We start from the raw sequence: 23,836 nt of genomic DNA on the forward strand, positions 1-23,836 counted from the left end.
ATTGTTGACAGACATAAGGTATAATATAGTTGAAAGTTACCATTCCTAAGCAACACTTTTCCCTCCAGCGGAGAAGAAGTTTATATATACATATATGACAAATTTCCATGTATCACAGCAAAATATCTGGGTTTGTGCGTTCTTGAAAAATATACATATAGAATATATACATCAGCAACTCCTTTGGCAGAAGCACGAACCAATTTCATATTAATTCCAACCTAAAAACTCCAGATTGGATATTTAGGGCCAGTTTTATAATTTATATGATAAAGACCGTTTTATAAGAAAGTCGCCTTCAAATGTAGCTTGAAGTGGCTCCGGTTTCATGAACATATTTCGACCGTCTTTTAGAGAAAGCTTCCTTTTATTCGTAAGAGTTAAATTTCCTCCTGTGAGAACTAGTGATTTATTGTCTGTGTTTGGCACTATTTCATAGATATTGAAATTGATGTTGAATTAAAATTGAAATTGAATTGAAATTTTGTGTATAAAGTAGAAGTAAATGAAGGTCCTTAATTTTAAATATGATAATTTTAACAAAAAAAGTTTGTATGGAGAAGGAAAACGTGCGATGGAAATGACACAACAGAATGAGGTTATGTTTTGTAGTCATAGAGCATGTATGAAGAAAAGGATCCCTTTCTTGACATAAAGGGCCAATATCGGAACTTTATGAGAAAGGACACCTTAATCCTTTTTATAACCTCAAAATAGGTTTATGAAAAACATTTCATTTGTAAAGGATACTTCTTACGGAAAACGTGACTTTACTTTCGTTTATGAAACTGACCCTAAACAGCAGCGCTTAGGTCGATCGAGACAACGCTACGTAGTGAACGTCAAACGGTGCTGACATCTGGGCGTCCAGTTCGCTTACAATCGCAAAAAAATTGGCTCTGCCGAGAAGCTAGCGGGCTGTCACTGCATTCTTTCGCTGTTACGCAAGTGGCGCGTTTGTTTATAACCTGTTTGCGGATCCAGAACTTGTTGTCACGGCTCACCGCATTTTAAAATATACGCGCTCAGTTCGCGCCGTGACCTGTGTTTGGCAAGATGCTGGAACCCAGCAAAAAGTAAATTTTTTCAAGTTTTCCTGAAATATCCGAATTTCGAGATTGTCGATGTTTTTCATACATTTCTCATTCTGTTGTTCTTGTTTGTAGCCGCGCTCAAGGAGAGAAAAGGAGGGGAAGGAGCGGTCTGGAGAAAGGTTTGATCGGTGCTGTTGTTTTGGTGTCCGTTCTCGCTGTGGTGTTCTTGGTGCTCTATTTCACCAAAAACTGTAAGTCTAACACTTGGTGAAGATTTTTTGATTATCTAGTTGAAGAAATCACGCTTAGCTTTACAATTTTCAGCTTCGAAAAAAAAAACATGAATAAAAAATTGTAAAGCTGAAAAATTGTAAAGCTGGAAAAATTTGTAAAGCAGGAAAATTGTAAAGCCGAAAAATTGTTGAACTGAGAGCCAAGCGTCTTTTTTTACTCAACAAAAAAAGTCTTATTCTTCTTGGACTAACTTAGAATTCGGCTATGAAGATTGATACAAAAAATTAGTATCATAAATATGCAATGTTTTCAGATGGTTCTCCGATTTTATTATCTAATTATTTTTTTACTCATTTAAAAAGGCCGGCACAACACTGTCCTGTATTATTATAACGCGGAGTATAAGCGTCACATGTCATTTAGTTTGTTTACAATTCTCTATATCGTCAGTTTATGTGTGTTATACAATTTTCGCAATGAATAAAAAAACTAATGGTCAATTGCCCAAATTTTAGAATTCATTTGGCATTTTGTGTGGTGGAGCGATGAAAAAGACAATTTATCAGAAAAAAAACACATGTGCGTTTTTGATTTTTGTTTAGATAATTTGTCGAAATTGTTAATAGTACCTCAATATAGTGCGATAGTTCTTTTTCAGAAATATTAACCTTTCAGTGATTTCATGTGAAGGACCGCTTTTATCAATAAAGTTAAAAAATATGAGACTGAAAACTAAAGAAACAATTATTGCGCCTTTCATTTTGATATTTTTGAATGCGAAAACTTAAACACATGCTGTTTTCCATTGTAGAAGTTTGGGGAGATTTTTTTCCATAATTTTGTTGAAGATTTATAGCGTCAGTCATTTAAGAATTTATATACATCTGAATTTGAAATTTGCAAGAAATGAAATCTATTTATAATATAATATTTCTTGATTTTCACTGGAAATTTTCCAAATATTTCGTATCAATCTTAATGAACCGATGTTAGGAAGGTCCAGCCAACATTTATATGAAGTTGAAAGTAGTAGCATTCAATTTTTATCCAAAACTGAACATAAGAAAACATATATTATCTAGAACTCGTCTAGAACAAAGTAGCAGGAACGAAAATAATTAATAATAAGTTTGATAAGCCCATTATTACCTATTTATAAAATCAATAGTCACAAAAATAAATCTACAGCAAAAAAGTGCATGAAAGATTGTTGACAAAACAACAATAAGCAACCGTTAGACCGAATTGATATAATATTACTCGTCGAGTAAAGATTAAGGAACTCAATTTTCTTTAGATGCTTCCTATAGATATTCCCACGGAGGCTTTATAAAGATCAAATGACCGAATTTATGAAGGTCAAAAAGAGTTTGATAAAAAATAATCTGTTAATCGAGGTGACATTCGGTTGGTTTTAGAGGAAGTGAAAATTGATAACTTGACACAATGAGAGAGATAAAAGGGATTACGAAAATGCTTCGTTTTATTTGAGTAGGTAGAATCCTCAAAAATATTGCAGAATGAGCAGATGCTCGACTTTAATTTCTATTTATTATGCAAATCCACATTTAGATAATATTTGCTCAATAATAACGAAGATGCTTTATAAGCGTTGGAATAATAATAAATAGTCAGTTTTGAAAAAAAAAACTTCAACACTCTTTAAGTGTCATTATTTTTTCATGAAGAATCACTCCCTGAAGTCTTTTTCACTGTGTAACACCCTGTATACAATAATGAAACTGGAAACTGTAATGGAATGTGTAATAAGATATTTTTTATGGTGAAGTCGTGGCGTTAGTAGCATAAGAGATAAAATTTTTAAAAATTTAATTTACAAATTAAATGTATTAGCAGATCGGTATCAATAACCTTGAGTTCAAACCCCTCGACATACAATTTTTTGGGACAGGTGAGATACGAGGAAGTAATGGAACATTGTAAAATATGCATTTTTTCTGCGGGTAGAATTATAACCAAACATTCGTTAGGTATGCTAATTTTTTCAACCGTCAAAAAAAAATTCAGTTGTTGATCTACATCATGAATATTTCGGACCATATAAGAGTGGTGTGAGATAGGTGTCTAAAAATAAAATACAATAATGGAATGGTTGATTAATTGATCAATTAATTACAGTTCTAGGTCGAGCAATAATAATATGATGTGAACTAGTCGAACTATTTTGACGCCATATCATGATGTTGATTTTGAAGGCCACGAACCATCACAGCGTTAAATAATCGCATGGTCTGTCTGTCTGCATTTCGTCGATCTTTTACTTCAAGCATATAGTAGTGACCATAACAACCACGCGAACCATGGATATATAAATTTGCATTTCTTCCTACGTACGTGATTTTAATACAGACAATCGATTTAAACGCTTTAGATTGCGAAGTTCGTTTGAGTCGTTGTCAATATCTATTGGGTCTTAAGTTGTATGGCTGTATCAGAAAGGAACCGAACATCAGACAATAAAACACAAAATACATATAAATTATTCCTTCGAAACAGCGGTAAGATCCGGGATTTTCACTTTAAAAAAATCGTGCAGAACATAAAAGATTCATTAAACTATCGATAGCTTGGTTATTTTCTGAATTGCTTGAAATAATGCTAGAATAGAATTCTTTATCTAATTCTGTGACTTATCAGTTCATTCTGCCACATCTTGCAGAACAAAATCGCAGATTTGAACAGTTATATTTTATTATTTCAATATGTTGGTATTCGGGAACTCTCCCGCCACGAATTTATTTATTATCTGTCAAATTTGTGATACAAAAAACTTTTTTGACATCTAACATTTTTCAATGCAAAAATTACTGAACGATATTTATGGAAAGATTCTATAAATTTCAATGAAAAATTTGTTGAATTAGAGAAAAATAATGTATAATACTCGTACATAAGGCCCATTCGTGAAAGAATATATATCAATGCCTTCGGCACTTGTATTATAAATAAGAAAAATCAAATGATTCTTAAGAGGAAGGTATGGCATTAATGATGGAAAACTATATCAGCGAAATGGCTTCCACTACCAAATCCCCTTCATGAATATTTCCATGAAAAATTCGCACATATGCGGCTGTATATTCCCGAAAACTTCACGAATTCCATCAAAATCTCGGTGGACAATATTTCGATTTATTAATTCACAAAATAACTAAGACAAATGGTTCGCTTCTGAGTTCTGAGCTATCTGAATTGAATTTTTCTATTCAAAATGAAACATCTTAACGCGTATTTTTCACTGAGAATATATTCAAGTGAAGTTTTTTTTTAATATAAACGGCATTCCATAGGAAAAATGTTATGAAAGATTATTTGTCAGCTCAGAGTAATAAACTTAAACATAGATAGAGGGAGCATATGTCATTTTCAGTGAACAAATTTTGTCCCTAACATAAATTATCAAATTTGACATGAACCGCGCAAAAATGAAAATATATCAGTGATACGATATGTCACTCAATTCAAGAGTTTTTCCGCAAAGTACGCACTTCTTATGTCCCAAAGTAAATCAACGTTTCATATTAACTCAAAATATATTGAGATGAATACCTAAATCTATGAGAAAGTCAGAAACCAAACTTCAAGCGCGCCAAACGACGTGAAACAACCGATGACACTAGGAGAGCAAAAGTTGCCAAAGCTTGGTTTTCAGCAGGTAGATACAGAAAATAATAAATATTCTGCTTATTATGAATTCGACGATTAGGAAAAATATCGGATTCCAAATATTCAAATTTGCATATTTAATCGGGAATCACTCAAATAAATATATCTCATTCAATATAATATACATTCATAATGATATAGTAAAATTGTGGATTTGAAAATATCAATCCGACAACGTAACCTAACCATGTTGGGGACATGCAGAAATTGCGTCAACTCCCTCTATCTATGTTTATTGCTCTAAGTTTGTCACAAATCGAACGAGGCATTCAAAAATGATTATTAGCTTGAAATATTTCAGTGGCGTACCTCTCTAAGTTTGCCACAGTGATTCACCAGCACCCTGTGTAGACGTCATAAGTACCAATTCCAGGCAACTCTTGTAATCAATCGGTAAAACATACCAACTTTTCTTGATTATACCACAAAAAAGTTCGTCAAAATAGTTTTGTGAAAATTATGTCGAATTTGGAGACTTCATACCATTGCTACGATAAACGAATATGCATTTTTATTTTTAACAAATCAAAATTATTATGGTCTGAACGATAAAGGAGCAAATCAAAACTATAATGTAAAAGGAAAACATTAAACGCTATTAAAAAGGTTTTGCGAAGACTTCACTCATCCACACAAAGTTGACCAACCTCGATCGAAGCCAAACCTATCGAATAACCGCTGGCTAAAAAATTCCCAAACGGACACCGTCTTAATAATAGACACATAAATAATTCATTCCAGCACACCAACAACTCCCTGACCACCATATCGATATCTATTTCAGGTTCGCCATCCGAGGAGGTATGCGTGGAAAAGAAATGCGTCAAGGCCTCAGCCCAACTCCTAGACTTCGTCGATCTCAAAGTCGATCCCTGCAAAGACTTCTACCACTACGTGTGCGGCCATTACATAAAGGACGCCGTGAAGAACGACGCCACCACGCCCATCAAGGAGATCATGAAGCTGGTGGAGAATGAGCAGAAGGCCATCATCGTGGACCCCGTGAGGAAGAAGGACTCCAAGGCCAACGTGGCCATGAAGATGTTCTACCAGGCGTGCATGAATGAGAGCAGGATCGAATCTGATAAGGACGCCAACTTCTTGGAGGCTATCAACGAGCTGGGAGGGTGGCATTTGCTCAATGCTACTGGTTGGGATTCCTCTTCTTTTAATTGGTTGGATTGGCAAGTTAAGGCTGTACAGATGGGGGTTCCTGTTATTGGGTTCTTTGATTTAAAGCCTGAAGAGACTTCTGAGAACACTACCGTTTTGAGGGTGAGCAACCTTAAGGGTAACAGTACATAATTATATAGAAAAACTATTTACACGAATCAGTTTATGGAGAACAAAGATTTACCACTGCCTCTTAGAGAGACCCTGCATCAAAATATGTGAGAGGGCTCAAAGTAAGGATGAGATTTTCATAAGAGATACAAAAAATGCTGCTATAATTAAAAGTTGTTAATAAGAGATAAAGAGCACAAACAATTCAAATCAAAGATACAATTCTTTCAGCGGTTGCAGTTGTAACCGGAAGAGTTAAAATAGGAAACGTGCAGTTATAACGTCTAGAAAACTGGATGCAATTCAAATAGTTGTTCATACAAATCAATTAAAATGTCCTCAGCGTAGTGAGCATAGTGTTTTCCTGCTCCTTTTTTTATTAATTTATTTGTAAATATTGACTTACGATTCCGTGTTCTGAATCATTCCATCTTCTAATAACTCATCAAAAAACCCATCGTTTATTTTCCTTATTTTAATTTAATCAATTATATAATCGTAGCTCTCTGAATAACAATGAAATGTTGTTGATACAATGTTTTAATAAATAATCAATAATTTTTTGGAGCAGTCGGGGATATGGGGATATGTAACAGTCTACTTTAAAAAGGGGAACTGGGGGTCCTACTCCGAAAAAATGTCGAAATTTAAGTGATGATTTTAAGCAGTTCTAAACTCTAAATAAACAAGGATTTAAAGGCCAACAAACTATAGTTGACTTCTGACTTTACTTATGCAGTTTTCAAGGGTATGGTCAAATGAACTCGACTTTTTTTTATAGGCTTACGCATTATTTAATCTAAATTTCATCTCAATAAATTACAACGTCTTATCTGCTTTAACGACATTCCCATAATACTTGGCATTGACAACAAGAATTATCCTTAATTACATTTGAAATCATTAGTTCTATGAATATTTTAATCGTATTTTCTCCAATTTTCACCTTAGATTCAATTGTTCTGAGTGTAGGGGGTTACCCCCTATCAACAACACAGGCGAAGATGATCTCTAGAAAAGAGCTTTTTTTGAAGTTTGAAATGAATGTACTTTGGTTTCATGATAGCTATTACCTAATTAATCAATATTACAGATCTCAGCTTCTATTCTCAATGATCTTAAAATGACTAGAATGGAGTTCATGGGCATCATGTCACAAATAGCTGCTGCTTTTGACGCACCAAGCAGTGCTTCAGATGATATCAAAACAATATACCAGTTCTTCAAGGATTTGAAAGAGGTAAATTTATATTATATGGTAACACTTGGTTTAGCAAATAAAAAACGGAATTTATCAATGAAGATCGAAAATTGGCTTATAAATGATATATTCGAAACTATTCAACTGAGTCTTTCTTCATTTTTGCAATTGATGTTAAAATTAGAAGTAAAATTTGTGCCAATCATCTATATTAATGAATATAAATGGGAATTTTGTGCAACTATTAATTTAGCAAATGTTACTAGTTGGCAATTGATTATGAAGACAGTGGAAATGGAGAAGATGAAGTTTCAACAGTAAAAGACTTGATACAGGAATGTCCTCAAATTCCATGGTTAAAACTCTTGAATGGGCTTTCAAAGGGAGTCAGAGAGTTTAAAACTGATACTGAAGTTATCTTCGGATCTCTCAGCGAGTATTGTAAAAAACTTATCAAGTTGCTGAATAACACACCAAAATGGTTGGTATTACCAGAATCATCGCTTGAACCAATCAACTAAATTCTCCTTTAAATTTGCAGGGTAATTTCTGATTATTATGTGTGGTCCATTATTCATAAATCACGTGATTTCTTGAGAGAAGACGTGAGAGATGCCTACAAAGGTGATGAAACCCAGGATAGGTTCAAGAAATGCTTCCAATTGACCGATGAAAGGTATGAAAAACTTATTAAGTCACTAGACTGCACAAAAACAAGAAATACCAAATATCTATTATTAATTCGAATTTATTGCACTACTTATGAAAAAACCTCTATGAAAAAATATTTATACACCAAGGAATAATTCAATCGTTGAATAATTTTTATTCCACGTTATTTTATTTCCATTTGAGCTTGTACTTCTTCGAATTTAAATTTTACTGATTAACAATAATTGTTGTTTCAGCTTCAAGTATTTGAAAGAAACAATATACATACGGAAAAAAACAAATCCATATGTAAGAGAACAACTGGAAGAATTGGTCGATATAATGAAGGAAGTGTTTATTGAGCACATCAAAGCATCTACTTGGATGGACGAAGAAACCAAAAAGAGGGGTGCTGAAAAGGCTCAGCTCATAGAAAAAGTTGTGGGTGCTGATGAAGTTCTTTATGATGTCGACAAGTTTGATAAACTGCTTGGTGTTGACGGGGTAAGATAAAGTTGGTCTAGTATTTAATTTACTCACTCATAGTTTGAAAGCTCGAGCACCGGACTGGCAAAGATTCTTATAAAATCTACAATAATTTTTTTCATTTCAGATTGAATACTCGTCAGACGTACCTTATCAAATCTTCAGAGAAAAAAGAATAAGGGAGAATAAACACATCTGGGAAAAAGTAAACGAGAAACCACCAGAAAACTGGGATGTATTCTTCCACTCAGTGAATCAGGTCAACGCTTTCTTTGCAACCCCTCTGAACGTCATGAGTAAGTTCTGATCCATCTATTTTGATAATTCATTTAAACCCTTTTACCTCTGATTTTCAGTTATACCTGCACCTATCTTGAATTCGGTCTTCTTCAACTACAAGTTCCCAGCTTTCATGAACTACGGATCCATAGGGAGAGTTATAGGCCATGAGCTCCAGCATGGTTTTGGAGAAGCTGGTAGACAGGTTCTCTTAAAGAACAACGAGCAAGTAGATTGGTGGACCAACGCTACAGTTGATGCGTTCAACAAAACGAAGAAATGCGCAATCGATGAATATGAGCAGATTCCTTTCACATATAAGGTAAAGAATAGTTCCCCAAAATGGACCCATGGGGGTCACCTTATTTCAAATCATGTTCACATCTGGAATAATCATATTTTGATGGAATTCGGTATGTTTTTATAGTTAAACGGTACTCTCACCCTTGAGGAGAATTTGGCTGACCTGGTTGGGATAGACGTGGCCTATGAGGCATATGGTAGGTGGTTGGAGAAGTATGGAGAAGAGAAGTCACTTCCTGGAATACCACTGACTCCCAAGCAGATATTCTGGATACAAACCGGCACCTTCTTGTGCTTCAGGAAACTAGACGATGACGCAACAGATATGAATGCAGAAGACGTCCACGCTATTCCTTTGTTTAGGGTAACTGCGGGCGCAAGAAACTCCAAGTATTTCGCCAAGGACTTCAATTGTCCTGAGGGTTCCTTCATGAACCCCAAGCAAAAATGCAGAATTCTTTGAATTCGCTCTATGTACGTTATTTATTTAGTGATTCAGTGAATCTTTGAAATCACATGATCGATGTATTAATTTTATGAATATATGCCATAGTTCTTATCAGAAAAGATTTCTTCTGAGCGTTTCAGATGAATTCGACAACTCATTATTTTTTTAATGAAGGACATAAGACAGCTAATGTAGATCAAATCATTGTAAATAAGAATTCATTACTTTGAAATTGTTTGACTATAGAATATTTTTGTAGATTCTCTGTTATTCAGCGTCAATTAAAGAACTGCAGAAGTGCCTCGTAGATTTTCTTTTATTCATATCCTCCTTAAAATCTCCTAGAAAATAATCCGGTCTCTTACTTCATTTCAGTTATCATGAAAAACTAATAGTTTCGAAAAATACATTGTATTTTGAATGTGATTCACCTGAATCATTCATTCAATTATTGATACCTGATGGTGATGGTGTAGTAGGCAACTAATCTGACGACCTTCAACTCTAAACGTGTATGTATGGTTGCCGACCGATTTAGTATTCCTCACAACCGTGAATCCGACATGGCGGACCAATTATATTATTTATTCGAGAAGCGTATTCACCTTTTCGTCATGGAGTTATTTAGAATGAATAATTTATTAATTCAGAACAAATTGAATCAGGAAAAATAAGATAGAGTAAGATGAAATTTTAGATCTCATTAATAAAATAGATATATTTGAAATGGATTGTTCTGCTTCAAGTTTATGACGTCACTTTTCAATGCACATCATTCATAATGCCAGATGAAAAGGTAATGATGTTTCGTCCTATTCTTATATGAATGTATGAACTCTGAACCTTACATCAATTGTTTTGTAGAGATATCTACACATTTCTCTGAACCAACAGTTTAGTGTTCAGCAAATGTGATATAATCCCATTTTGTTGAATCTTGTAAGTACTTGAAGCGGGAAAATTAGATGATTTAATTTTTGAAAAGAGAATTTTTATCAGTGATTGGAATACTTAGGTATGGAAAATTCAAGTTTCAATTTCGAAAGTAATCCTGTTGACAGATATTTTATACTTTCACAATAATCGAACATAATATGTTTTATAAATTTCATACTCCGAAACCGTTAGTATTATCCAAAATAATAAGCTTTTAATAATTATATTCCATATGAGTATTTCCTGCTTATTCTTCTATGCCAAAAAATTATTTACTAGTAGACCATTTTTGATGTGACAACTGTTGTCGTAGGTAATATATAAACTTTGCATGGAAAAATATCGATGGATAGCATATCATGGAAGTATTTTGTTCTCAGAGATTTACTTCTCACATTTTGAGAATACATCCTACAATTTCAAATCAGATAGATGTAGGACAGATAAACCTATTCTGTTTCTATTGATTTTTGCCTTTTGTATCCAGTATATTTTGTTGATTTACAAAGTTCAGCAAATACTCAAAACATCTTTGAGCGTTTTCGAGATCTATTCTAGTCCGATAAGTGCCATAATTTGCCTTGAAAACTTTTTTTTAGGAAATATTCAAACATGTTGCCATGTTTATTTGCAATATTTAATAGAATATTATATTAGGTTGTGTGCAAATAAACTTTATTATTATTATTATTACATTATAAAATCTAGTATATAATGTTTAAATAGTTGCCTTATGGTTTCGTAGTTATGACAGTTTGATTATCCATTCAATTGGGGTGGAATAACACTATACACTCAATAAGTCTAGGCCTGGCGCACATATTGGACCGCCAGTGTCATACCACTTTTCTCTCGTGGTCCTGAGGTGCAAAAGATTCGTAACACACTGTTGAGTCTGGATAGATATCATATATTTAAGGTTAAGTGATGCTATATTTGTTGTTGTATGAAGAATATGAAGAGAATACGGTGGGATGGGTAAGACTTCCCGTTTCAACGTTTCCAAGTATGTCTTGACCATTTTCACAACATGGGGTCGAGCAGTGTTATGCTGTAAAATCACTTCATCATGTCTCTCGTTGTATTGCGGCCGTTTGTCTTTCAATGCTCGGCTCAAACGCATTGATTGCGTTCGATAACGGCTTCCTGTGATTGCTTCAGTTGATTTTAACAACTCATAATACTTAACGCCGAGCTGGTCCCACCAAATACTGAGCTTGATTATTCGGTTTGGCCGTCGATATACCGTCGGGATATACCCATGATTTTCTGCGCTTGGATTACCGTAATGAGCCCATTTCTCGACTCCAGTCACAATGTAGAAATCCCCTCCGTTTTTGCCTGGCAAGCAGATGTTCACAATCAAACAAACGCCATTCAACATATCTCGGCTTCAACTCGTACGGCACCCGATTTCCTTGTTTCTGAATCATTCCCATGACTTTCAGGCGTTTTGAAATGGCTTGTTGCGTCATTCCCAATGATCTTGCCAATTATTGTTGCGTTTAACACGAGTATTGATCAAGTAATGCCTCCACTGAAGAAGTGATGGTATAGGTTGAAGCCTATTTCGAAAGGAAATACTAATCTTTTCACAGAAAATGTATGAAGAATTACAGGAGCATTGTAGGTTGAGTATTAAAGTTGAATTTATGCACAATAGATCTTTAGGTCAAGGTGCATGCGGGTCGGTTTATATCTCGCCCCTCCTCTAATCTAAAGTGGAATTTCTAAGAAAAATGCAATTTTACTGGTTGGGCCCGGAAGTTATTGAGTGTATTGTTAATTAACCTTTCTATCCACCGTTATCCATTAACCGTTGTTTTCGTATTGTCCTAGAAGCGCGTAAAAATTGTACAGATGTGTCATTAGCGTATTTCCGGGATCCAACGTAAAAATAGCCTACTTAATTCGCCACTATCAACGGAAAAGCGACAACACCGATTGATCTCCTCTTCCGGCTAGCAGTGGTCCAACCTCAGAGAGAGGAAAACAGAACGTCAACATCAATTGGAAGCAGCTGCGGTGCTGCAGGAATGCCAAAATATCACCGAATTAATTCTACCTACATCGTATAATTGGAGGAGTTAGTCACAGATGATTGTCCATTGACTTGACACGGTATTAGATCACACGGCACACGAGCGCAGTCCAGCATCAATTAAAATCTTCGAGAGCTCGACAGATCAGTCGGTGTACCGTTACTTATTATGTGAAGTTTGCCGGGTCGGTTCGTTTCAGGTTCGAAGAGATGTCGTTTGGAGAAATGGGCAGATTGGAGGTGTTTTGGGAGAGCAGGAGCGATTTGGAGAAGAGACTGCTGCTGTTCGTTCTGGTCCTGAGTTTGGTGCTGCTGGTGATAATTCTCTATGCGATATTCGCCAGTGGAGGTGAGGTTGCAATTATACTGTTTCTTTTTTCATTCTTATGTTTTATTTATTATTTCGTGAAGGTCTTAAATGGTAAAGCTCGACCATAGAGTAATAAACATAGATAGAGGGAGTATACGCAATTTTACATGTCCCCAACATGGTTAGATTACTTTGTCGGATTGAGATATATTTTCAAATCCATAATTTTGCTATATCCTTATGAATGTATATTATATTGAATGACTTATAATTATTTGAGTCATTCCCGATTCAATATGCAAATTTGAATATTTGGGATTTGATATTTTTCCCCATTGTCAAATTTATAATAAACAGAATATTTATTATTTTCTGTATCTACCTGCTGAAATCCAAGGTTTGGCAACTTTTGCTCTCCTAGTGTCATCGGTTGTTTCACGTCGTTTGGCGCGCTTGAAGTTTGTTTTCTGAATTTCTGATATAGTTAGGTTTTTATTTCAATAAATTTTGAGTAAATATGAAACGTTAATTCATTATGGAACATGAGAAGTGCGTTCTTTGTGGACAAACTCGCGAATTGAGTGAAATATCACTGAAAGGTTTTCATTTCCGCGCGCTTCGTGTCAAATTTGATGGTTCATGTTAGGGACAAAATACTGCTTACTCTATATATGTTTGTTACTCTGAGGGTTCGACTCATTGATAACGAATCTATTCAGAACCACGATAACTTTCAAACGTAAGAACTTAGAGAAACTTGGAATTTTCAGGATAGGTTAGAGCGTTCGAAATTTTGTTCGCCTTCTGATTCGAAAATTACTAATATTACAACTACTCTATCAATTTGCAAAGTGACATAAACTGAAAACATAAAATGCCATCCATCGAAATATTCTTGAGGACAAGTATAACTGCATATGAAAATGCTTGAGGTTCCTTCCCAATGGCCACACATACAACTAGAATAATACATAAGTGTCTATTATTTGTTATGTAAAATACTTGAATATAAAACAATTGTTCATATAGTATTTGATCAATGTTTCTGTTGATATCATAATAAAAAATAATATTTATACGTTTAAAATAACGTTAAATATTGATATAATACTTCGAGTAAATAAATTTATTTTCCACGATATTTGTATTGATAATAAACGGTTGGTTACACAATCATTTCACAACGTTATTTCAACGTACCTGTGCCCATTGGGTTCTTTCTACATATGCGATTTTATAGGCTTTTCCAATAGGAAAGATTGTGGCAATTTTGTATATTATTTCGTCGTTCGTGTTTTTTAGGTTATGCCAATTGATCATGAAAATATAGATACCTTTCAACAACGTTTACAAATTGTTGAATTGTTTTATCAAAATCCGTGCACCTTTGAGCATACTGAGAGTAATTCAATATGAATTCATGAATGATATTATTCAGTAATCGACTCACTATTTCCCATATTGTTCACAAATTTGAAACTGGTACCGAGTACGGCTCAGTACTTGCAATAGGTCAAATAGTGAGGCGATTGACTGAATAATGTCATGAATTCTTCTTGAATGTCTCTCAGTATTCCCAAATAAGCAATGATTTCAATATTACAATTTCCAACCGTTGTTGAAGCGTGTATCCTTCCATGATTGAATAGTATAACTTACTGAACACAAATGACATAAAAATTGTCAAAAAAAAATTCACAGTGTTGCCATTATAACTATTTTAAATTGTATATCTTCGTTCCACCATTTTGCACATGATTTTTAAATTTTAGTTCGGTCGGATAGATAATTCAGAAAACAAAGTTTACTATGGCTTATGAGTATAACTTTGGAATAAATAAAATGATTTCACCCAATAAAGAACTTAACCACCCTGACAATTTCAAGTCTCTATAGCTGGCCGTTCGAGAGTTATCTGGTATACGGCAGCCAGCCGTACGGCTGGATATAATTGATCTCGAACAAAAGTTCTTCATGAGTTTTCAACAACAGTTTTTTCAATGAAAAAATTGTTGGTCCAATTTAAAAATTATTCAGAATACGTTGTGCTTGTGTAAGGCACAGTTATTTAAATTTTTGCGATTCTAAATACTACAAGATATACCTGAAGTCATAAGATGACATCATTTAATTAATTAACAGAATATGTCTCAACCTTGAATCTCATTTAACTGGCATATTTGAAATTTTGGGTGACTGGGATAGTAGTAGTGTGGATACTTAACATTAATTCAAGTAAACCTAGTAGTAATTATATTCTGTAAAATGATATTCCTTTCAAATTATCTAGTTTAAGTTAGGCAAGAAATCTTTTTTTTTTTTGTTTTTTTCTATGTCTATTAGATTTTTTCCATGAAATATATAAAGTATATGACTATTTATTTAGTAATATGTCCATAGTTTTCACGATTTTTCCCACCTGTCTCATTTTCTATTGCTCTGAATTTTCTCATTTCTATTGAATTATAAACTGATTCATGAACGATTTGTAGGACGAACGAACACAAAAATAGAGGCAACAGCAATTCATGAAGAAGGTATTTCTTTTCAAATTTATTGGCTTCAATTCTCCTCACTTCCATTAGGAATAATAATTAGAAGTGTAAATCTTTTCAAATCTTTGAAGCTTTCCATATTCTTCAATTTCACTCTTGCCAAGCTGTATAAATGCAATGACTGTCAAACTTGAAGCCTTCAATTTCAATCTAACTCTTCGAAAGTAGGTTATACAAAGACCAAAATGGAGATAATAAAATTGAGAAGAAATTCTTGTCTATTTACTCCAGCTGATGTCCATGAAATATTCATTATTTAAAAGCTTACTAATATGTTTGGATAAAGGTGTCAGTGTAGAATTGAGTTGTTTGATATCAGAGTCCATTTGCATGATGAGAAGAGATAAAATATTTAATGGTTAGCGGTGATTTGCATGAGACTGAAGAGAAAAGATTTGACAGATTGCTGAATCAATTAACATAATTTGGAAACGGTTTTTATTAATCCCCGAGATGTACATTATACAGAATCCTGCAACAGTGGAGCAGTGCTTCATATCTCTAGTTGGGCAAAAGATAGAAATCTAATTTTTATTATCTTATTGCTTGAGCTCTACGTAATAAAAAATAACAGAAAGCTAAGTAACCTTAGAGGGCGATCAAAAAAGTTGAAAGCAAGGAAGTAGTAACAGATGTTTTTTTTTCGAAGTATATAACTTTAAGTTGGCATTACTGATCAAGATAGCGACCGATTTAACAGCTGTCAAATGATTTATTCTCAGTTTGGTTTGGCAATTCATCATGAATAGACTCACTGAACCACGCTTGCAAATAGTGCAATTTTATTTCGAAAATAATGGTTCTGTGCGGAATACATATCGCGCACTACGTCCATTTTATTTTGTTTAGCGATGAAGCGCACTTCTGGTTGAATGGCTACGTTAACAAACAAAACTGCCGCATTTGGAGTGAAGCTAATCCTCAAGTGTATGTCGAAACACCGTTACATCCATAAAAACTGACTGTTTGGTGCGCTTTATGGGGTGGTGGAATCATTGGTCCGTACTTCTTCAAAAACGATGATGGCCATAACGTTACAGTCAATGGTGATCGGTATAGAGCCATGATCACTAACTTTATCATTCCTGAATTGAACAACCATGATGTCCAGGAGCTGTGGTTCCAACAAGACGGCGCAACATGTCACACAGCTCGTGCCACAATCGATTTATTGAAAGACACGTTTGGTGACCGCCTAATTTCACGTTTTGAACCTGTGAATTGGCCTCCAAGATCTTGTGATTTAACACCGCTAGACTACTTTCTGTGGGGCTATGTAAAGTCATTGATCTATGCGGATAAGGCACAAACCCTTGACCATTCGGAAGACAACATTCGCCGTGTTATTGCCGATATACGGCCACAAATGTTGGAAGAGGTCATCGAAAATTGGACGTCCAGATTGGACTACATCCGAGCCAGCCGTGGCGGTCATATGCCAGAAATCATATTTAAAATGTAATGCCACAAGATTATCTTGCGGATAAATAAAATTCATGTCAATCGAATAATCCATCATTGTATAATTGCAATTTAAAGTTATATAGCTCTAAAAAAACACCCTTTACAAATGTTGTACTGATTTCAGTTAATTGATTCTCAGAAATGAAATTGACCAGAACACGTTGAGTTTCAATGGATATAATTAATTCTAATACTTTCAGATGACACTTGTCTCACGATGGATTGCGTTAGTGCTTCTACTCATGTTTTGGACTACGTAGACTTCTCTGTAAGACCATGTGACGACTTCTACGGCTTCGTGTGTGGCTCCTTTCTCAAAAAAGCCGTAGAATACAACAAAACACCAGTTATTAAATACCTGGAAGACCGGACGAAAGGGCAGATAGAATCTCTGATCACGACTACCGTCAATGATACGTCAACTCACTCCCTACAACTCCAGAGGAGGTTTTACAAAAGCTGCATGAACACTTCAGCTATTGAGAATGACGAAAACGATAAATTTTTGACACTCATAGATTCGATTGGTGGATGGCCAGTGATCAAGAATAATTTCTGGGAAGAGAACAACTTTGACTGGAAGCAGACGATGATAAGGTCGAGGAAATTGGGACTCAGTTTTCAGAAACTTATTGGGTTGTCTATTACTTATACTGATGAGAATACAACGATTTTAGAGGTAAGAAGAGACTGCATTTACTATTTCAACGCAAATCATCTCTACACATACAATAAATAAAAAATTGTCATATGTTTTTTCACCAGATAACTCCTCCTGATGATGTCAATTACATATCGCACGAAACAATGGATCCCTACGTAGAGCTGATCCACGATATTGCCATCTTCTTACACGCACCAACATTCGGAATCAGACCGGAAGTCAGGAATATACCTCAGTTCCAAAATCAACTCCACAGAGTAAGTAACTCCCTCAGAGTAATAAACATAGATAGAGGGAGCATATGTCATTTTCAGTGAGCAAATTTTGTCCCCAACATGAACTATTAAATTTGACATGAAGCGCGCGGAAATGAAAACATATTAGTGATACGATATTTCACTTAATTCGCAAAATTCTCCACAAAGAACTCAATTTTTATGTCCCATTGTGGATCAACGTTTCATATCAACTATAAATATATTGAGATGAATACCTAAAATAATCAGAAATTCAGAAAACAAACTTTAAGCGCGTCAAACGACGTGAAAAAACATATGACACTAGGAGAGCAAAAGTTGCCAAACCTTGGATTGCAGCAGGTAGATACAGAAAATAATAAATATTCTGCTTATTATAAATTTGACAATTAGGAAAAATATCGGATTCCAAATATTCAAATTTGCATGTTTAATCGGGAATAACTCAAATAAATATTTTTCATTCAGTATAATATACATTCATAATGATTTAGTGAAATTGTGGATCTGAAAATATATCACAATCCGACAACGTAATCTAACCATGTTGAAGACATGTAAAATTGCGTATACTCCCTCTATCTATGTTTATTACTCTATGGTTAGCCCTAATACGAAAATCTTTGTTCATGAATAATTTCGTTTCGATTCGCAGATCATAGAACTAGCTCGAAATTCCTCAGCTCCATCGAAAAATATGACGCTGAAGGCATTTCAGGACAAGTACCCTAGAATATCCTGGTTGCAATTCCTCAACGCTGTGTTGTCAGATGCTCTGGTCCTGAAAGAAACCGATTTGATCTCCATAAGGTCAGAGCGATATCTGATAGATCTTGAGATTCTTCTGTTGAACACTAAGAAGAGGTAGGTCTCATTCCAAGTTTTCAATTAAAAAAATACACGGCAATTTTGAGGCGGCATCCCTCATGACCTTATTCTTGGCCTCATATTTTCGTTTAATTTATATTCAGAATGGGAAAAAAGGAGTGATAATAACGTTTATGAATGTCTTCAAATTGAAGCTACCTATACGATGATCATTAATCTCTTCATGCGGGTTGAGTTCTAATTCAGATTTCTGTGGTGACTCATAAGAAAGCATGACTTCTTATCCCAAGGAATTATCGACAGTTCGAAGGTTAAATAGTAATGATTACCCTAAGTTGTCACAATGCAGAGGTGAGAAGATGACCCACTGTTGAATATTTGACTATATCTAATTCGAATATATATTGGCTTTTTTTTATTCGTGAACATGATCATTTTCAAGAGTGATACATGCACCCAATTGCTTCTCTGGCTTTTCAATACTTTTTTGTAGAAAGATTCATTTTTGCTTTCCAAATAGAATTTAAGCTTGGCAATCACTTTTTCATTAGACCCAAATATCTTTGCCAGGAGCATTCTTCTGAGGTCTGCAAAAAGCCAGTAATGACTCGTTGGTGGTTCTTCAACCACGTTTAAAATTAACATACCATCTCTTAACCGTTGTGTCAATGGAGCAGAGTCTCAGTAACACTTTATAACCCATTGATTTCTATGCACACTTTATTTCCAATAAAAATTGTGTTTCTTCGATACATGAAACTAGATTTTATAAATTTTTAAAACAACAACAAATATAGTGTCACTTAATCTACCATATCTCGATCCAAACTCAACTATATGTACCGAAATTTTGACAAGCATATATCTTTTGGAGTTTGATTTTTTTTTTGGGTAACTTTGATGTTTTTCGTGAAGGTCGTCGTATAGTGCTGCCCTCTACTTATTTGTTTCGATAAAAGAAGGAAAATGAAGTGAATGTACAACTTCGAACACTGTACAAAAAACCACGTGGTGGTAATCCCTCTTAAAATATCTCGACTAATACCATATTTCTCAGTGTCACATCACACTGTATGTCAAGAAACCGATGAATACCAAAACATATTCATGATTTTAACCTATTCCTGTTATATTTCAGGATATTGGGAAATTATATAATTTGGAAAATGATAGAAAAATTCATACCATTTTTAACTCATAATATCCGAAGCAGATACGAAAAATTCAAGACGCAGTATCCTGATAAAAAAGTTAACAGACATCAAAGGAAAGATGAATGCGTGAAGTTGGCTAAAGAGATGTAAGTATTTCAGCACAAAAGTTCATCCAAATACTGATTCAGACTTTCAGTTTCTCCAATGTTGCCGAAATTGAATACGTGAGGAGATACACAGATCCCGATGTGAGAAGGGAGCTCAAAAATATTTTCGAGAAGGTTAAGAGGTCGCTGATTAGAAGGCTCAAAACTTCTTCGCGTTTGGAAATTAAGTTAGAAGAGGACATAGAGGCGGAAATGAGGAATATTGGGATCGATGTCGGTGGTCCTGACTTGGTTTTTGATGCGGAAAAGGCTGAAGAAGAATTGGGATATAATGACGTAAGATATGCTTCGGGAATATTCAAGGTGGTCCAACGGAAACTTAACACCTCGATTTTCCGACTTTGAAATGAAAATGTGGAAAATCGCTCGGACCGGTCATTTTCTGATTTGAGGAGGAACAACTTTTCCGCTTTTTTCATAGCAGTAACGTCGGTTGATATTAATTGTTTCAAGTTTTTCATCTCGAATTCCTTGGATTTCATGATTCAAAATTTACATAGGTCGCTTCTTTAACAGAATTTGATCATATAAAAAAAATCAGCAAAAACGTTCTTTTTTGATCATAATGAAACAAGTGGAAGATAAAAGTGAAAATCACGATCATTGTTTTTTTCAGCTGCGTTTTAAGGATGATGATCTAGTCAATATAGTGACGAAGACCTCAATCAATAGGGTTAGTCATTTTTTCGGTAAAATAGGAAAAGACAAGGTACCTTTGGAACCGTACACAAACGTCAATGCTCTCTATAATGGATTCAGCAATAATCTTGGTAAGAATAGATTTCTTTGAAAAATAGTAGATATTATTTCCACCAATAAGTGAAACATTACAAAATGGAAAAAAATTTCCATTGCACTTTTTTTACTATAAACTTCTTATTCTAGTGCTATCTTCTGCATTGTTACATGATGTTTTCTATGACAAAAATCGTCCGAATTACATGAACTATGGATCTCTGGTGTCGACTATAGGTCACGAGTTCGCCCATAGTATGGAGAAACTGGGAAATACGACAGAAGAAAAGAGGGGTAGATTTCACTTCATCTACAACGATGCTTTTTCAAAGGCATTCGGAAATTCTTCTCAATGTTTCGAAGAGGAATATAAATATTTTCACAACAAGACATTCGGAGAGGTGAGGACGTCATTTATTATTGATAATTCACGACTTTGATACGATGATTTTTTGAATGGGAAATTAAATACAAATAGAATTAAGTCATGTGCAGTCATTTGAAATGAAGATAGCAAACATCTGATGGCCAATAGACAATTTTTCAATTCCGGAAAAAGTATTTCCTCGATAGGTGAGAGCACTAGACTAGTAATTCGGAGGTTGCGGGTTCGAGTCCCGCTCGAGGAGGTACTTTTTTCGAAATTAAAGAAATTGTCTGGTAGTCACCAAAAATTATGCTATTATAATTAATTTCAGTCATTAACCAATTTTTATAATTTGAAATAATATCAAGTACCTAGAGTATCAATATAAGTGTAATAATAAATATTTTCATTGTTAAAATGATCCTGTACAGAATATTGAAGAATATAGTATCATTCAACTTTTTCAGATCCCTCAGAACGTCAATTCAACTCTAGAGGAAAACATAGCCGACTTTGTCGGAACAGACATAGCCTACGACCTCTATCAAGACTACGTGCACGAGAATGGCGTTGAAACAAGACTGCCCGGTGTAGATATGACCCCCAACCAAATTTTCTGGGTAATGACGGGTACTTTCCTCTGCAAAAAACCACTGTTAGAAACAGAGTTGTTCTTCCACGCCAACAGCGAGTATAGGATAAATTATAGGTTGAGAAACTTGCCACAGTTCGCTAAGGATTTCCATTGTCCTGCAGGATCCTTCATGAATCCGGAAGTGAAATGTGTGTTGTACTGATAGATTAGTTATTATTATTTAATTATTTAATAAAAGAATGAACTGAATAATTTTTTTTTACTACTTCTATTGAATTATATATTCAGTATTCAACTTCTTTTGAGAAATTAATAGTATCTATTAACAAACAGCGTGAGTTATAATAATTCCACTACTATAACTCACTATAATCAATAGGAAAAGATGGATCTGTGCTTCTATACTTTTGTGCTTCTATTTGGTTGGCCGAAAGGGAACATTCCATTATTGTCATTGAGGGGAGGAATGTTACTTTGATAATTTTGACGTTTATTGGTGACTTTTAAGGGTTTTTCAAGTTCTTTCTCTATTCTTGTATTTTGGTATTTATTGTTATAGTGGTAGATAAAGTATAGTATTCAACTTGCGGTAATGGTCATAACTCACTTGATGAATGAAACTTCATCTGCGTGAGTTATGACCTATATAACCGCTCGTTGAATAATATACTATTACGACTTCTATATACACATTATATTATGCATGTATTTGCTCAAGAAATATGTTATTGTTCACTGAAGATAATTATTATACATTGGTCCATCAAACTTTAAGGGTGACAAACAATATTTTACGAAATGGCACAACTTATTTATTCGACTGTTAGTAGCAGAGTTTCTTCTACCATATAAAATTAAAGTGTACTCGGTGGTGAACCTAGGGATTTATACCTTAAAGTATGTACTTATAACAGAGTTTTCTACTAAATGTAAACGATACATCTTGTGGAAAACCTATTCAATACTTTAAGAGTTCTCAATCTATCTGGTCATACATATACACCATTAAATGTCATGTCAGAGTGCCTTCTATTCGAAACATTTGTGATGTCGTTGGCGAAGTTTAGTTTTCTACTCGCATATTATTCGACTTTTATTCACTGGAGTGACTTACAAAATTCGCTTTAGGATTATCTCTTCCTTGCGAATAATAGCAGTTATAAAGTTCTCATTGCTAACAAATTCACTTTCATGACGAGCAGTTCTAAAGTCTGTTTCGAATTTCATTATGAAAAATTGATTTTTCAATTATCAATGATGCCGGCACTGTGTTGATATGTCAAAGTTCAAACGGTCCCAACATGATGTCAGTGCTACAAATCTGAGTATAACAAATGGAAGGCATCAAGACTTCATGTAACTTTCAAACGTTCAGCCAATCAAAGTCCGCATACCATTGACGTAACAATTTACCGACAGAAAAAAGTAGAATGTGAAAGAAGTCGTGAGGATACAACATTCCAATATTTTACTTGATGGACATGCTCGTCCGAGATTCATATTCCTTAACTTACGCTAATATTCCTCTCTTGAAAGTTGTGTAGGACTTACCTGTAACAAAAAAAAAACAAATTAAGCTTAGATACACAAAAGAACAAAACAATACATAAGTTAACATACTCAATCAATATCATTACTACCATATTTGGACTTCTGTTTGAATTTCCACACGCATATTGTGAGAACAATGTCTCCAACGATCTCAAATATGAATGAACGAATATCATTAAGAACACATTTCGACGGTCCTTCAAACCAGATATACTGGCTTCTCTTTTGTAATGTTGAAGTTTACATTAGAACTTTTTGAAATATGAAAAAAGTACCACACTCCTATATTGTCTCTGGAATGTCAATGAGAGAACCAAGCGTGTGCAAACGAAACATATTAAAGAGCAAACAAAGTTATTTGCTTATGTGTGTGTTCGTCCAGACAGAATATTGATGAGAAGCCATTCTTCTTCAAGAGCGAAGATTGAAATATATTTGAGCTTACAAGACCTCTTCAGAAAATTACCACAGCTTGGTTAATTATACACTACAGTGAATCTTCAAAGGGTTCGAAGCAAGTCGATCATGAAATTGAGTTGATCGGTACGATGACATTGCATACGATGATTTTGACCACAAGTCTTATTATTCTAATCATGCACTGA

The 23,836-nt window shown here is 34.5% G+C and overlaps 3 protein-coding genes across 7 annotated transcripts in view; 2 read left to right on the forward strand and 1 right to left on the reverse strand.

The window, feature by feature from the left end:
* The window catches only part of LOC123680738 (protein prickle-like), a 348,884-nt gene that overhangs the window by 24,431 nt on the left and 300,617 nt on the right, over positions 1-23,836 (reverse strand). The gene's annotated exons all lie outside the window — the stretch shown is intronic.
* Positions 917-9,914, forward strand: LOC123680779 (endothelin-converting enzyme 1-like). The gene is made up of 10 exons (XM_045618861.1): positions 917-1,076; positions 1,167-1,285; positions 5,740-6,230; positions 7,333-7,479; positions 7,707-7,921; positions 7,982-8,116; positions 8,349-8,595; positions 8,705-8,873; positions 8,934-9,178; positions 9,284-9,914. Exons 1-10 carry the CDS (start codon positions 1,057-1,059, stop codon positions 9,620-9,622), a joined length of 2,127 nt encoding a protein of 708 aa, XP_045474817.1. The 5' UTR covers positions 917-1,056; the 3' UTR covers positions 9,623-9,914.
* On the forward strand, positions 10,404-21,929 carry LOC123680768 (neprilysin-2-like). 3 transcript variants are annotated; one of them, XM_045618841.1, is made up of 11 exons: positions 10,404-10,546; positions 12,785-12,933; positions 15,387-15,431; positions 17,114-17,592; positions 17,679-17,834; positions 18,490-18,698; positions 19,801-19,962; positions 20,013-20,259; positions 20,600-20,753; positions 20,869-21,119; positions 21,553-21,929. In XM_045618841.1, the coding sequence occupies exons 2-11, from the start codon at positions 12,795-12,797 to the stop codon at positions 21,880-21,882; spliced, it is 2,172 nt and encodes a 723-aa protein (XP_045474797.1). In that variant the 5' UTR covers positions 10,404-10,546; positions 12,785-12,794; the 3' UTR covers positions 21,883-21,929. The 3 variants fall into 3 exon arrangements, with proteins under 3 accessions (XP_045474797.1, XP_045474786.1, XP_045474805.1); XM_045618830.1 differs by having other exon boundaries at positions 10,430-10,546; positions 12,383-12,933; XM_045618849.1 differs by lacking the exons at positions 10,404-10,546; positions 15,387-15,431 and having other exon boundaries at positions 11,258-12,933.

Source organism: Harmonia axyridis, chromosome 1 (assembly GCF_914767665.1).
Source record: "Harmonia axyridis chromosome 1, icHarAxyr1.1, whole genome shotgun sequence".
NCBI classification, from domain to species: Eukaryota; Metazoa; Arthropoda; class Insecta; order Coleoptera; family Coccinellidae; genus Harmonia; species Harmonia axyridis.